The following is a 13,766-nucleotide window of genomic DNA, read 5'->3' on the forward strand; positions in this document are numbered from 1 at the left end:
GAAACAGCAAAAAATGGGAGTAAAACAAACGATTATCATCTTAAATTAAAGCCATTTGGACTCGACAGTGATCCTTAAAACTTACCAAAGAACCAGTGGTCCACGGACATTGACATGTGGTCAGGAATTGGGTTTCCTGACATGTATGTACCTGATTTCGACGCCAGTTCAATACATATACATATTCAATACATACATAGTAGTATAAATACAATATAGGGAAAACCCCCTTATAAAAAAGCAAGAAATGATATCAGAGAGGACCCTTGCTGAACCTCATGATTGTGTGTTGAGGTCAGTAAGGAATGCTTTCACACTAGCAGTTTGGGTGCCCACCCGGGTTCGATTGACGTCAGAGTTTGCTTCGTTTGGATGATGTGAACGCTTTCTTCCGAACTTGGGTGCGCACCTGTGAATCGTCTGCTTGAAAAGGGTGGTCTGGGGATCGGTTCATGTGAATTCCAGTGCGGTTCGCTGCTGATGTGAACGCAATCGTACTAAATCACGGAAGTGAACCGCTATTAATGACGTATGATTTGATAAAAATGTGTGTTTGTGTGTGCTTCACTCATTTTCCTGGTGAGCGTGACTGATGTACTGCAAGCAGAGAGCTGTAGATCTCATTTCTGCTCGTCTTCAGCGTTCTTTAGAGCATTTGCGATACATTCGCGGCAGATAGACGCAAGTGCCATTACGTACTGAAGCTTTGGTAACCAAACCAACAAAAATCTAAAAGTGATGTGAGCAACGCTATGCATTTTGCCGCCATCATGCTCGCTATTGTTACTAAGCAACCGAGTAAACAATCAAACTCCGGTTCGGTCCAGGCAATCGAACCAAGTGTGAAAGTATCTTAATAATAAATATCAGATCATTTGATCCGTTTATGAAAAGGAAAAGTTAGTTCAGGTTGTAAAATGTCACAGTGTCCAATAAAAGCTATGGTTACACTTTATTTCAATGGTCCACTTTAGAAATTCTACTAACTGTAACTTTGCAACTTCATGTTAACTACCAGTCATTAGAGTATTAGTAGACTGTTAGCTTATGGTTTGGTGTTAAGGCCAAAGTATACTTCACTTTGTACGCTGACCTTTACGTATGCGTTAAGTGCGCTTGATGCAAATTTCATATTGAACACGCACTGTCAGATTTTTGTAAGCGATTTTTGCACATTTGCGCATTTTTTGCAGTATTTACATGGGTTGTAACTCGTGGCGAGAGATTTCTCCAAACCTTGCATGCGTCAACCGCCTGTGTACGCGTACGAGTCCAAAAGAAGTATACTTTTCAAGGCTGTGCGCTCAACTGTCCGCGCACGCATAAAAAAAAACGACGTATAGGCTTTAGGCTTCAGGTTAGTAGAATAAGTTGACATGTAGTTGCAAAGTTACTTATAGCTAGTAGAATGTCTAAAGTGGACTATATCGAAATGAAGTATAATAAAAAATATATTTATAAACATTTGGTAATAATGATTAAAATGTGTACTCTCACATGGACAATGTGTAAGGAAAATGTTATAACTTTATGCTAATAGATAACTTGACAAAGGGCAAAACTAGCTGCTTCTCCAGAAGCTTTCAATTTCGCAGCTTGGAAACAGTTTCCTGATAGGCTATTAAAAGCTTGTTCACCTTGACGCTCAGAAATTGCAAAGATGCCAGTTCAGGGAGATTGGATCAGATGATTTATGCTGGATCTTGCCATTTTTTATGTGCAGAATGCATCAGACGGTTCATGAGCTGTCTGTTTTGTGTGAATCTGACGGTTCTTTTTGTTTGTTTTGGTAAAGCTAAAGACTGTTGTTTTTGTCTAATGCCCCTGACACCTTTCCACATTTTCAGTCTTAATAATGAAAGCACACATCACCCTCTGTAGAGGGATTGGCTTGTTATCTCTTCATTACTAATTAATGACGGTCTTCATCTGAAATTTGCACTTATCCAGCTGTCGCAGAACTGCAGCGACCTCCAGTCACTTTTGCTCCCTCAGGCTCGGCCCTTTCACTTATTAAACTCCTTCAGGCCTCTGTGCTGTCTGTCTGCATTGTGTGTCTGATTGGCACTGGCATTGTATTTGGACACAGTGTGGTGTTTTATCGACATGTGACAATCAAACACTGTGTTTGCGATGACAGTTAGGGCTTTAGATCAGTTGGACCAATGACTTCCAATTCCCACTGCAGTAGTAAATGCTCCAAATGGACCTCCATCAGTTGCATGGTATATCTGTGCCACTTGAGTAAATTTTTAATTAAATCAATACAAATCAACATTTTTACCACAATTTTCATTCTAATCGTTTAGCCTTCATTTGGTGGTATGTTGGGAGAGGCTCATAAAGAATTAATACAACATGATTCCCACCAAACTCCTCTGATTCCAAACAGCTTCAAACTGCTGGGTTTTTGTTGTTGTGTGTTTTTTTTAGTTCTATTTTAAATATTTTCGTCACAGAGTACACTGTAAACTCGCTGTCAATGTAAAGATCAAATGGCTCATAAAACTGTGTTGTCAGTCAGTCTCCCCTTATCCCCTCCACCTCGTGGCTTAACCACGCCCATTTTTATAGCATTTTTCAAAACTGTGGCGAGAACTGACGGCTGCTGAAACGGGGTTTCATGACCCTTAAAGGGAAAGTTCACCCAAAAATGAAAATAAGCCCATGATTTACTCAAGGCCAATTTATACTTCTGCGTCGAGTGCACGCAGAGGTTACGGCGTACCCTACGCATAGACGCGTTGGATACGCCGTACCCTACGCCGTAGCCTGACGCGCACCTCTCCAAAAATGTAACAACGCGTCAATTCTACGCGGACCGCAAGCGCTGTGATTGGTCTGCCAGAACCCTTCCCTCAGGTCAATAAATAAATAAAAAATCTGCGATAGGAGTGTGTGTGTGTGTGTGTGTGTGTGTCCAGAAATTGGATGATAGTTCCTTACGTCTGCTATAACACACTATTTTGCAGTCCAGCGATTCTTTATGGTAGTAAATAAATACATAGATCCGCTGAATATAGTTTATTTATTTTCTCATTAAAACCAAAGATGTTAATCAGTAATTGTATATCAAGAACAGGGACACATTAGGGTATATTTCGTGAATGAAGTCTCCGCAACAACAATCGCTTGCTGAGCCACCGCTGCTGAAAACAGCGGCCACGAGCTCCGCATGGTTTCACAAACGCATTCCAGCGCCAGATCGCCTTATTTAACTTTACTAATCAACTAGAGATGCTTAATTTGTATTAGATACAACAACTCAAGCTGCAAGAAAAGCCGCTGTCTCACTGCTGCTGATATTCCGACATGAATGTACAGATTCTACACATCAAGCTGCTTCTTCTTCGGCTGTTGTCTTGATTACACCAACATGCCCGAGGACACTGCCTACTAGCGTCTGCATGTGGAATTGCACATTGACGCAGACAACAGCGCAGAAGTATAAATGCTCACGACGGCGTCGGCTACGCGCGTAGCCTACGGCGTACACTACGGCGTACACTCGACGCAGAAGTATAAATGGGCCTTCACCCTCAAGTCATCTGAGGTGTATATGACATTCTGTATATGAGTTATATTAAAAATGTTCTGGCTAATCCAAGCATTATAATAGCAGAAATAGTTGCTCTGTTTTTGAATTTGTCCTGTCCGTCAAATAACGTGCTCCATGTGGCTCCGGGATGTTAATAAAGGCCATCTGAAGCGAATCGACGCGTTTGTGTAAGAAAAATATCCATATTTAAAAATGTATTTCATTTTTTTCTATGGCTCTGCATCAGCCATCCCCGCGTCATCACTTCCGGCGAATAAGGTCAAAATACATGCATAATAGATAAACATAAAAAATTCGTTTTTGGGTGAACTATCCCTTTAAATAGTAGCTCATAAGCTTTCCATAAAGTAATGCACATAAATATGACATTTAGCCTGCAGTAGCTGCCTTCAAATGTGTGAGCAGAAGTTGAAATCCTGTGATTTTCAGTTTATCCTTAATTTAACCTTCTTTTGCCTCGCATAACTAATGTCAAAAATGTTTTCCATTCAAATACAATGATACTTAAGCATGTATAACATACAGTATTAGGTATTTTTGTATGTAAATAAGATTCAGAAACTGTATTCAAAATGAATAAGGCTCAATACATAAATACTAATAAAAAAAGAAAAAGAAATGACATTTCATCAAAACGTAAATGAGTCTTAAAATGTAAACGAGTGTAAATGTCAGGATTATCATGTCTAAAGGATTGTCTGTCAAGTAAAACAAAAGAGTTTATTGATTCTCTTTTGAATCAATTTATTGATGTTACTCTTGTTCTAAGGGCTTCTGTATTTACTTAGCTGAAATTTAACATATTTATAGTACATATAAGCTAAGTTTACTGGTGCAGCGCAAAAATATTTAGTATTGCGTTATAACATAGTGGCCCTTTACGTCAAAACTAGGCTAATGTGTAACTTACGAACAGCAACTGGCACCTAGTCCCTTGTGTTTTGCCTCTAAGCATGTAGGTCATGGTGGCATTACAGTAGAGTGACTCATTTGCTTACAGTAGGGAGATGTTTAGAGTGAGTAAACAGTCGCTTTTAACCAAAGCGAATCTACTACAGGGACAATCCACCTGGAGCAACCAAGCGCTCAAGGGCACATTGCTGATAGTTCATGACTTGTTCCGCACTTGTTCTATGTTTGAACCAGCAACCATCCCATTAAAAGCCCTGAGGTTTGACTGCTGTACCATAAGTGACTCAATGCGAGTAAATCTGCTGTGCGTAAAAATGCTGGGAAGTATTTTGGAGTGCTGTCAGGTTAGTGGGGCAGTGTGTGTGGGAGCAGGTTCCGTGCGTAGATGCGTGATGCGTGGGCGGAAATGTTGAGAGCTCTATTTCAGGAAGACATGGAGCTGACAGAAGAGTCTGGATCAGACCTGTTCACCTCAACACTAATCGGACACCAGGTGCATGCTAAAACGACCACACTGCACATCTTCAGACATTCTACACCCAAACAGACTGCTGCTGCTGTTAACTCAGCAAACTGTGTGCGTGCTCGAAGTGCTGCGTATAGCAAAGGTCCCTTGAATTCCCATGATCTTAATATAGAATCCCCATTCAAATTGGCCACAACCCCATCTTCTCTGTTCTCTTTTTCTCTATATTTGTCTAGCTGGTTGTGGTGATTGTCCTCTCCAGAGGCACAGTGGAAAATGTGATGTAATTTCTCTGGATTCAAAACATGTGGTTCCCTTCTGGCTGCCTTTCACTTCTTTCACTGCCGGTTTGAGAGAGACAGAGGGTTTTCCCTCAAGCTTTACTGTCCACTTGTTTTTCTGCCCAACCCCTCATTTGCATACTTTTTTCTGTGGTTCTGGTATTTGTTGCATCAAATGTAAGCAGCATTTTCAAAGTTCATATGCCTTAAAGGGTTAGGTCACCCAAAAATTTTAATTCTAAATTACTCGTTCCAAACCCGTAAGACATCTTTTTAATGAAGTCTTTTTGTCCCTCCATTGACAGCCTATGCAACTACCACTTACTCGAGTTCTCTCTCTAATGGCTCGTTTCCACTGAGCGGTGCAGCGGTACGGTTCAGTAAAGCACAGTGCGATTCGGGACCGTAAACCCTGATCCGGCTTGCATTTCCACAGCCAACAGTATGCTAATGATAGGCGTGGTGTAGCGATCGACGTCATTCTCGCTCGAAGTTGAAAGCGACAAAGTTAACAACAATGGACGACATACAGCAGATCTTGTTCTTGCTTCTCGGCATGTGGCTGTTTTCACAAGATGATACACTTTGTTTGAGCCAAGGCTGCAAGGATAAACACAGTCGAAAAACTTCTTTGTCAACCAATCAACTTTCTGAAGTGAGTCTAGCTCCACCCTTTAGTACCGGACTACTGTGCTAGGTACCCCTACGGAAGGTTGCCAAAAAAAGTACCATTAGTTTACTTTTCTGTACTCTACTAATCCTGCCAATTATTTCCAATACTATCAAAGTAACTAGGGAGTGGGAATTATTCAGACCAGTTTGGTGGACTAGATCAGTTGATTTATTGAATAGATCTGACTTCGATTACAATGTTTGGTCCCACTTTATATTAGGTGGCCTTAACTACTATGTACTTAAATAAAAAAATAAGTGCAATGTACTTATTGTGTTCATATTGTATTGCAAAACGCTTTTGCTGATATTGAGGCGGGATACGGGTAAAGTTAGGGACAGGTGTGGTGGGATGGGTAAGTTTAAGGGTAGGGTTAGGTGTAAGGGAAGTGTCAACTGTGTAATTATAAATGTAACTACAGAAATTAATTACAGATGTAATAACATGCAGGTCATTTTTAAAATGTAAGTACAATTTAAAAACATGTATGTACACAATAAATGCATTGTATCAAATTATTAATTTAAATGTTAGTACATAGTAGTTAGGGCCACCTTTTTTATATATTTATATATATATAGTGGGTCCCAATTTTTTTTACTCTTCTGATATCTCCCATGAATTCTCCTCAACTTGGCAACAAAAGTAGAGGAAGGTGTCAAAATGAGCTGTGAATAATGACTGACTTCAGTCTCACACAATCAAATGAAGACTTGGATATATAGTGCAAATGTTATATGGGACACTTTTATGGTGCTTTTTTGTCATTTTGGAGAATTACAACCCCTGTTCCCTTCTATTCCCATTACACTGGAAAGAGTGACCTGGATATTCTATAAACACTACCCTTTTGTGTTTGGAATGCCATGAAAGAGAGTAAACAATAACCAAAATGTTCATTTTGGGTTATTCCCTCAACTGACTTACTTACGGTTGTTGTTTCATGTATTCATGTAGTGTAGACCTCAGTCACTTTTGTTTTTCATCGCGCCTGTTCTTAGTCAGTGTTAAAAATAAGAACGCAAAATAGTTAGTTAATAGCCTCACATTTTCCATGATTCAGTAGTTCCTGCCTCCTCTGTGCATCCTTTGTGTACATATTCAATACCAGTGTGTCGCTCAGTGCCAACCCCCATCCCTTTTTCGAGACAAAAACATTTCTATTTATCCCCTAAAGGATTGTTTTAGATCAGATACACACGTTATCGCATACAGCAACTACTCAAAATGAAAAGCCCATCTGTGATCTCAGCGGCGTCATATCTCACGCTCTGCAGTCAGACAAGCCTGGACAAATGGGGAATGTCTATGATCATTTAAACAGAGTTGATTGTGCAAGCAGTTTAGTAAGAATATGTTTGTGTAGCTGTACTGCTCAATAAGATTCAACAACAAATGACCTCCTCCTCCTCTCTCCTTCTCTCTCGTTGTAGGGCTGGAAGGGCTCCCCCTCATGGCAGGGTCAAAGACTGCTGTGTTCAACCTCTTCGACAGAAGGTGAGTGTTCGTTCATGTTTGTTGTTTATTTGATACATGTGAGATTTGCATCACTGGGAAACCATCACAAACTAGTGCTCTGCTGTGACCGCTTATGGGTCTCAGAAGCGTGTTTTTCTCTGAATTCTTTAATAAAAAGTTCAAAGCCTTGAACCAAATAAACCAGCTGGCTCTGAGAACATACCGTATACACAACAAATAATAAATAATTAGATATGAATATTTAAACATCTGGGAGAAAAGACAAAGAGTAACTTAATGTAATATTCTTAATCGTATCACTTGTAAGTGTAATCAAATGAAATAGTTTCAAAGTTTTTATATCTACTATTGTCTTTATGCTCTAAATCAGTGGTTCTCAACCTTTTTTCAGTGATGTACCCCCTGTGAAATATTTTTTCAGCCAAGTACCCCCTAACCAGCGCAAAGCATTTTTGGTTGGAAAAAAAATACTTAAAACGGAGCACTGTGCTATCAGTGTCTGATTTATTAAACTTTGGAACAGATACAAACACATACAAAATTCAAACATTTGAAATTTTTTTACTATTTTGAACATTTTAAATGATAATAATCCATGACTAAATTTATTGAAAATATTTCTTATCACTAAAATGTAGTGATTCAAACTAATGTAGTGGAAACAGTGACCATATTTCTGAAAAGGAAACCGGGGACATTTCCTATTTGAGTGGTCAAAATATCACTCAAATCTCATTTGCTATTATATTTTAATTAAAAAACCGGGACAATACATTTTTGAATGTTGTTGTTGTGGAGTCCTATTATATTAGTATATTATTATTAACATTAATAAGTATCATGATTATTAGGATTTTTGGTCTGGATTTAATACAATAAAAAAAAAAACACAAAAAACAAACAAACAATAAAAACAGTTAATGGTAAGCTAACCAATGTAAATAAGCAGTTCAAAACAATATTGTAACATGACTTAACAAAAACACATTACAAAAATAAAACATAAATATGATAAATAAAACTATTCAACAGATATTGTAACATTTTATAAGTTTATACTATGTCTATATAAATTACTTTTTTTACTTCAAAAGTTAGCCTATGCTTGAAAATAATTCTTACTATCCTTAATTGGTCTTGTTATTTAGCATTTTAGGATTATTTTAAGCAGAAAGTATATGTATTGGTTGCAAGTGTAATTGTTTGGAGTTTAGGGTTAAGGTTTTTATATTTAAGTTATAGTTCAGATGTGTGTGGTAATCACTGCGTTGTGACTGTGGAACTTTTGGGGACAAAACAATCCCGCACCTTGTTGAGGCTCTGTTATAAAGCACAATAAATATTACTTTAAATTAAAAACGAATAGTTAGTATGTTACTACCTTGAAAGCGACAACGAGGTTTCTTTTGATATTTGACGATAATGGTGCTCTGTCTGCTCTCGACTCGGTACGTTCTTCATGAAGTAGCGGCACGTGCGCGCGACCAAGTAGAGTCAGCGTAGCAGCTGTATGTTGGTTGGGCGCTTTTTTCCAATATATCTGCGGGTTGTTTGGAACGAGCTGTAAAACGGGGACATTACTGGGGACAACTCCAGTCGGGAACAGAACATTAAAAACCGGGACTGTCCCCGGGAAACGGGACGTCTTGTCACCCTATCGTTGATCCAAGTGATTGACAGGTGATGCCAGGCGGCATATGACAGGTTGGGTCAAACCATCCTGGTATGGGGGAGACTCTGGGTTTTTAGGATAATGAAATTGAATAGCCTACTGAATATTAAATTCATTTTATGAACTTATACTTATATTTTCCTGAAATATTTATTAAAGAATTATTTTTAAAGGATTTTTGCATTGATGCTAGTTTTTAAATATATGTTGGCTATATTTTAAAATCTCACGTACCCCCTGGAGTGGGGGTACGCGTACCCCCATTTGAGAGCCACTGCTCTAAATATCCCAATATCCCTTATTAACTAGTTAGTTAGCTACAATAATAAATGTTATGCTGGGTTCAGACTATACGAAATCAGCCCAATTTTGGCACGATTCGTTTGATGTTGAGTGTCGTGGTGATTCGTAAATGACAATGGGCGTTGGGACGCAGGAATCGATTGTTTCATCTTGTATAGTGTCAGTGGATGACAACCGACAACAATGTCAAGACAGAAAGACTAGTTTAATATTTTTCGGCCCTCCACAACGGATTTCGTCACATCTTTGAAGTTGACCAATAGGAGCACAGAAGTTCTTCTGTACACACCTTTCAAATATGGCAATTATGCATTTATAATGTTCCCTCGAGTAACTACCACAACATAGTGAAAAAAGATAAATGCTGCCGATCGATAGCGGTGGCGCATCAACAACCTGGTGAGAACTGGATTTAGCATTAAGATAATATGCTGCTTCGGTGGTTTATTCGTGCTCTTGTTTTCAGAAGTCAGTTGCTAGTATCACGTACGTCTTTAAAGACGGCAAGCGGTGATTGGTCGGGAAGCAACGTATAGTTTTAAAGCTATAGTTCACCCAAAAATTTCAATGTGATGTTTATCTGCTTACCCCCAGGGCATCCAAGATATAGGTGACTTTGTTTCTTCAGTAGAACACAAATGAAGATTTTAACTCTGTCAGTCGTATAATGCATGTGAATGGTAACATGCATCTATGAGAGTAAAAAAACATGCACAGGCAAATTCAAATTAAACCCTGCATCTCGTGGCGACACATTGATGTCTTAAGACACGAAACCATCGGTTTGTGCGAGAAACCGAACAGTATTTATATAATTTTTTACCTCTAATACACCACTATGTCCAACATCCTCTCACTTCCATAGTGGTGTATTAGAGGTAAAAAATTATATAAATTCTGTTCGGTTTCTCGCACAAACCGATCGGTTTCATGTCACGAGCCACAGGGTTTCATTTTGATTTTTTTTTTTTTTTACTCTCATAGATGCATGTTACCATTCACATACATTATACAACTGACAGCCTGCAAAAATCTTAATTTGTGTTCTACTGAAGAATTAAAGTCACCTATATCTTGGATCCCATGGGGGTAAGCAGATAAACATAACATTTTCATTTTTGGGTGTCCTATCCCTTTAAGAGTTAAAATTGCATAATCTGACACCGTGACTATCGTAACACGAAAATGAATCGATACTACCAAAAAATTGTAGAGACTAAAGCAATTCCCATTTTGACATGGGATCTAGCTTCAGAATTGTAGGCCTGTATAGCTGAATAAAGGATGCTATGCAAGGCTAGCATTGTTTTGATCATTCACTGTGTTTTACACACCGGTCTCTGCAAACGTTTGCCAAACAGGTTTTTATCATATTATGTAATGTAGGAACTTTGACTCATTAACTAGTTTTACATGCACCCAAATCATCCAGATTAGCCACTTTTCCACCGTCGGGCCAAACCGTTCTCGTTGCTTATCTCGTGCTGATCTGGCCTAGCCGGAATGGATATGGAGCTGATAACGGAGCTCTTTGGAGTGAAATACAAATGCGTCAGTCATTGCCTGTGTAACGCAGGAGTTTGTGACCAATCCTGAGTCTGACGTGGCTACACGCGTTCTACAATCACACATTCTCAGAGTCAAGAGCGGTTTGTGATCGTGCCATGCCGAACCAAGCTCAAGTGGAAATATAACTGGAACTGTTCCTTCCCTGTTGAAAAAAACAGCATATGCTGGTTAGGTGTGTTTTGAAGCATTGCATTGGTCCTTAGTTGGTTTCAAGCTGGTCAAGTGCTGGTCCTAAGCAACTAGCTCCAGCTCAGGACCAGCATAAACCAGCTCAAGACCAACTAAAGACCAGCATAAACCAGCTCAAACCAGCTGCTGTGCTTCAAAACATACGCTGTTTTTTTCAACAGGGTTGCCATTCTTAGAACCATTTGGCCCGATGGTGGAAAAGCAGCTGTTGATTGAATCCATAATCAGACAGATGGCTCATTCAGACTGAAAGCCTTCAGGTAAACACCCCAATCAATCCAACTGAGCTCAATCTGAATGACATTTCGATCGGATTGAAATGGGTGGTGTAGACTGTGTAGACCTGAAATAATCTGATCAAAAGGAGAGAAAAAAAATCAAGCGTGTAAATGCTTGAATCTGATAAAAAAAATCCCAGTGATATCTGTGTTTTTATACATTCTTATGAACATGCATATGTTTATTTACGTCTTACGGACTGGCCAGTAGAGAAGACTGAATATTTACCTATGTTTGCTACAAAGCTCTTATGACATAAATGTCAGCCTTCTTTTTAGGTCTGTCACCGAGGCTAAAACAGCATTTATGCTTACGGTAGCTCTGGTAACATTATCACGGTGGCTTTCTCTGGTTCTGTACGCCACGACTGGAATACATGTAATGAACAAGTAAATAAATATGTGAATCAGATTGCATAAGTTTAGGGTGTTCATATAACCAACACTTTCAGAATCTGAAACTGTATTAGATGAATTCATGTTGATTAAAATGACTGCATGCAAACAGGTTTTTATTTGCTCAAAAGTGAATGTTTATCATTCTGGATGACGTATACCCACATCTCAGTGTTAGATTGTGGATTTTCACAACTTTCTGATTTGGAAATGTGACTTAATTTGGCATTCTGTAGCATTTTCCAAGAAGGAAGTCTGACTTTCGGAGTTGGAATGAAATGCATTCAAGGCGTGAAGGTTTGGCTCAGTTAACCCCATGCTGGTAGATACCATAACTTTATATTATTAGGATAAAAATGCTGTTCACCATTTATGAGCATTCAAAAATAGATATGTGACCCTGGACCACAGTCATAAGGGTCAATTTTTTAAAATTGATATTTATACATCATCTGAAATCTGAATAAATAAGCTTTCCATTGATGTATGGTTTGTTAGGACAAGATTTGGCCGAGATACAACAAAAAAAAATCTGGAATCTGAGGGTGCAAAAAAAAAATCTAAATATTGAGAAAATCGCCTTCAAAGTTGTCCAAATGAAGTCCTTAGCAATGCATATTTATACTAATAATACATTTTTTATATATTTATGGTAGGACATTTACTAAATATCTTCATGGAACATGATCTTTACTTAATATCCTAATGATTTTTGGCATAAAAGAAAAATCGATAATTTTGACCCATACAATGTATTGTTGGCTATTACCACAAATATACCCGTGCAACTTATGACTGGTTTTGTGCTCCAGGGTCCATATGATATCTCCCATTTAATATGGATGAGAAAGCTAACATAGGGCCCTATAAAATCCGTTTTATTTTTTCCCAAATTCCATTTTTCTGTTTTAATTTTTGCTAATTCAGTTTTTTTTTACCCTTAACTGTTATTTTAGTCGTAAACAGAGTGTGCTTTTAATGTTAATATAATAGAACATAAAAAATAAAATAGGAATGACCTTAAATTTATTGAGGTAACAAACATCACATTTGCTCAGTACTTTTCAGGACAAATACGGCACTCGAAGTACTTCAAGTCACAACAAAATATTAGTGCTGTGAATTGATAAAAAACTGAATTAATCAATATTTTTCATGATTAAATGCAATTAAAAAACATTGGAGTTTTTAATATTTTGATATTGTAATAATTTCAGTTACTCTCCAAATTAATGAAGAAACAACTTAGATATATTTTAAATCTGTGTAGTAATTGCATCTTTTTATGAATGAAGGCCAGTATCACTGATAATGTCTCACATTAATGAAACATTAATGACGTTACATTACAGTATAACTGAAAGCTACCAATTTCATCATTTATTAGGCTTTAAAAACAACTTTTAATTTAAGTGAACTTAAAACAATCTTTACATAAACCCATTATAATAAATGTTATATTTACCCATGGCCTTCCCTGTTAGACATAGCCTACACAGAAATTGAATAAAGTTATCAACACCTTTCTTAACTGCATAAATGATGAAGTGAAATATAGATCAATCGTCATTTTAAGCTACAATTTTCTCTGTTCTCGTTGTTCTTTGATGAACATTAATGACGGCCATCATCAGTGCTGCTATCACTTTAAGATCTACAGCTTCCGAACATGACACTGCTCAGACGGGTTGTCCCGCGCATCTCATTTTCTCTCAAGTTCATTTAAGACATTATTTTCCATACGGTACATTAAAGTGCATTAAAACAAGGCAAAATACAGCAAGCACTCCCCGCGAGGGAGCTGCTCGGCTCGGTACTGAGGGCTTAGCGTTGAGTTTCTTAACGTTTTCACCGACGAAAGCATATGCCAATTCCGCGATTCCGTCCGCAGGGCCCTACTAATAAATAGCACTCTCTCTACGTCCTTGAACTCAGCATAGCTCCAAGGCAGTGTTCGTAGTGCTTTGTGGGTAATGTAGTTCTGTTGCC

General features: G+C 38.2%; 1 protein-coding gene across 1 annotated transcript in view; it reads left to right on the top strand.

The window, feature by feature from the left end:
* mcu (mitochondrial calcium uniporter) overlaps positions 1 to 13,766 on the top strand; it is a 134,754-nt gene that overhangs the window by 97,843 nt on the left and 23,145 nt on the right. Inside the window, exon 4 of the mRNA XM_079843148.1 lies at positions 7,325 to 7,388. Within this exon, the coding sequence (XP_079699274.1) occupies positions 7,325 to 7,388 (64 nt within the window). The remainder of the gene's footprint in view (positions 1 to 7,324; positions 7,389 to 13,766) is intronic.

This window comes from Gobio gobio (genome assembly GCF_949357685.1).
Source record: "Gobio gobio genome assembly, chromosome: 18".
Taxonomy (NCBI): domain Eukaryota; kingdom Metazoa; phylum Chordata; class Actinopteri; order Cypriniformes; family Gobionidae; genus Gobio; species Gobio gobio.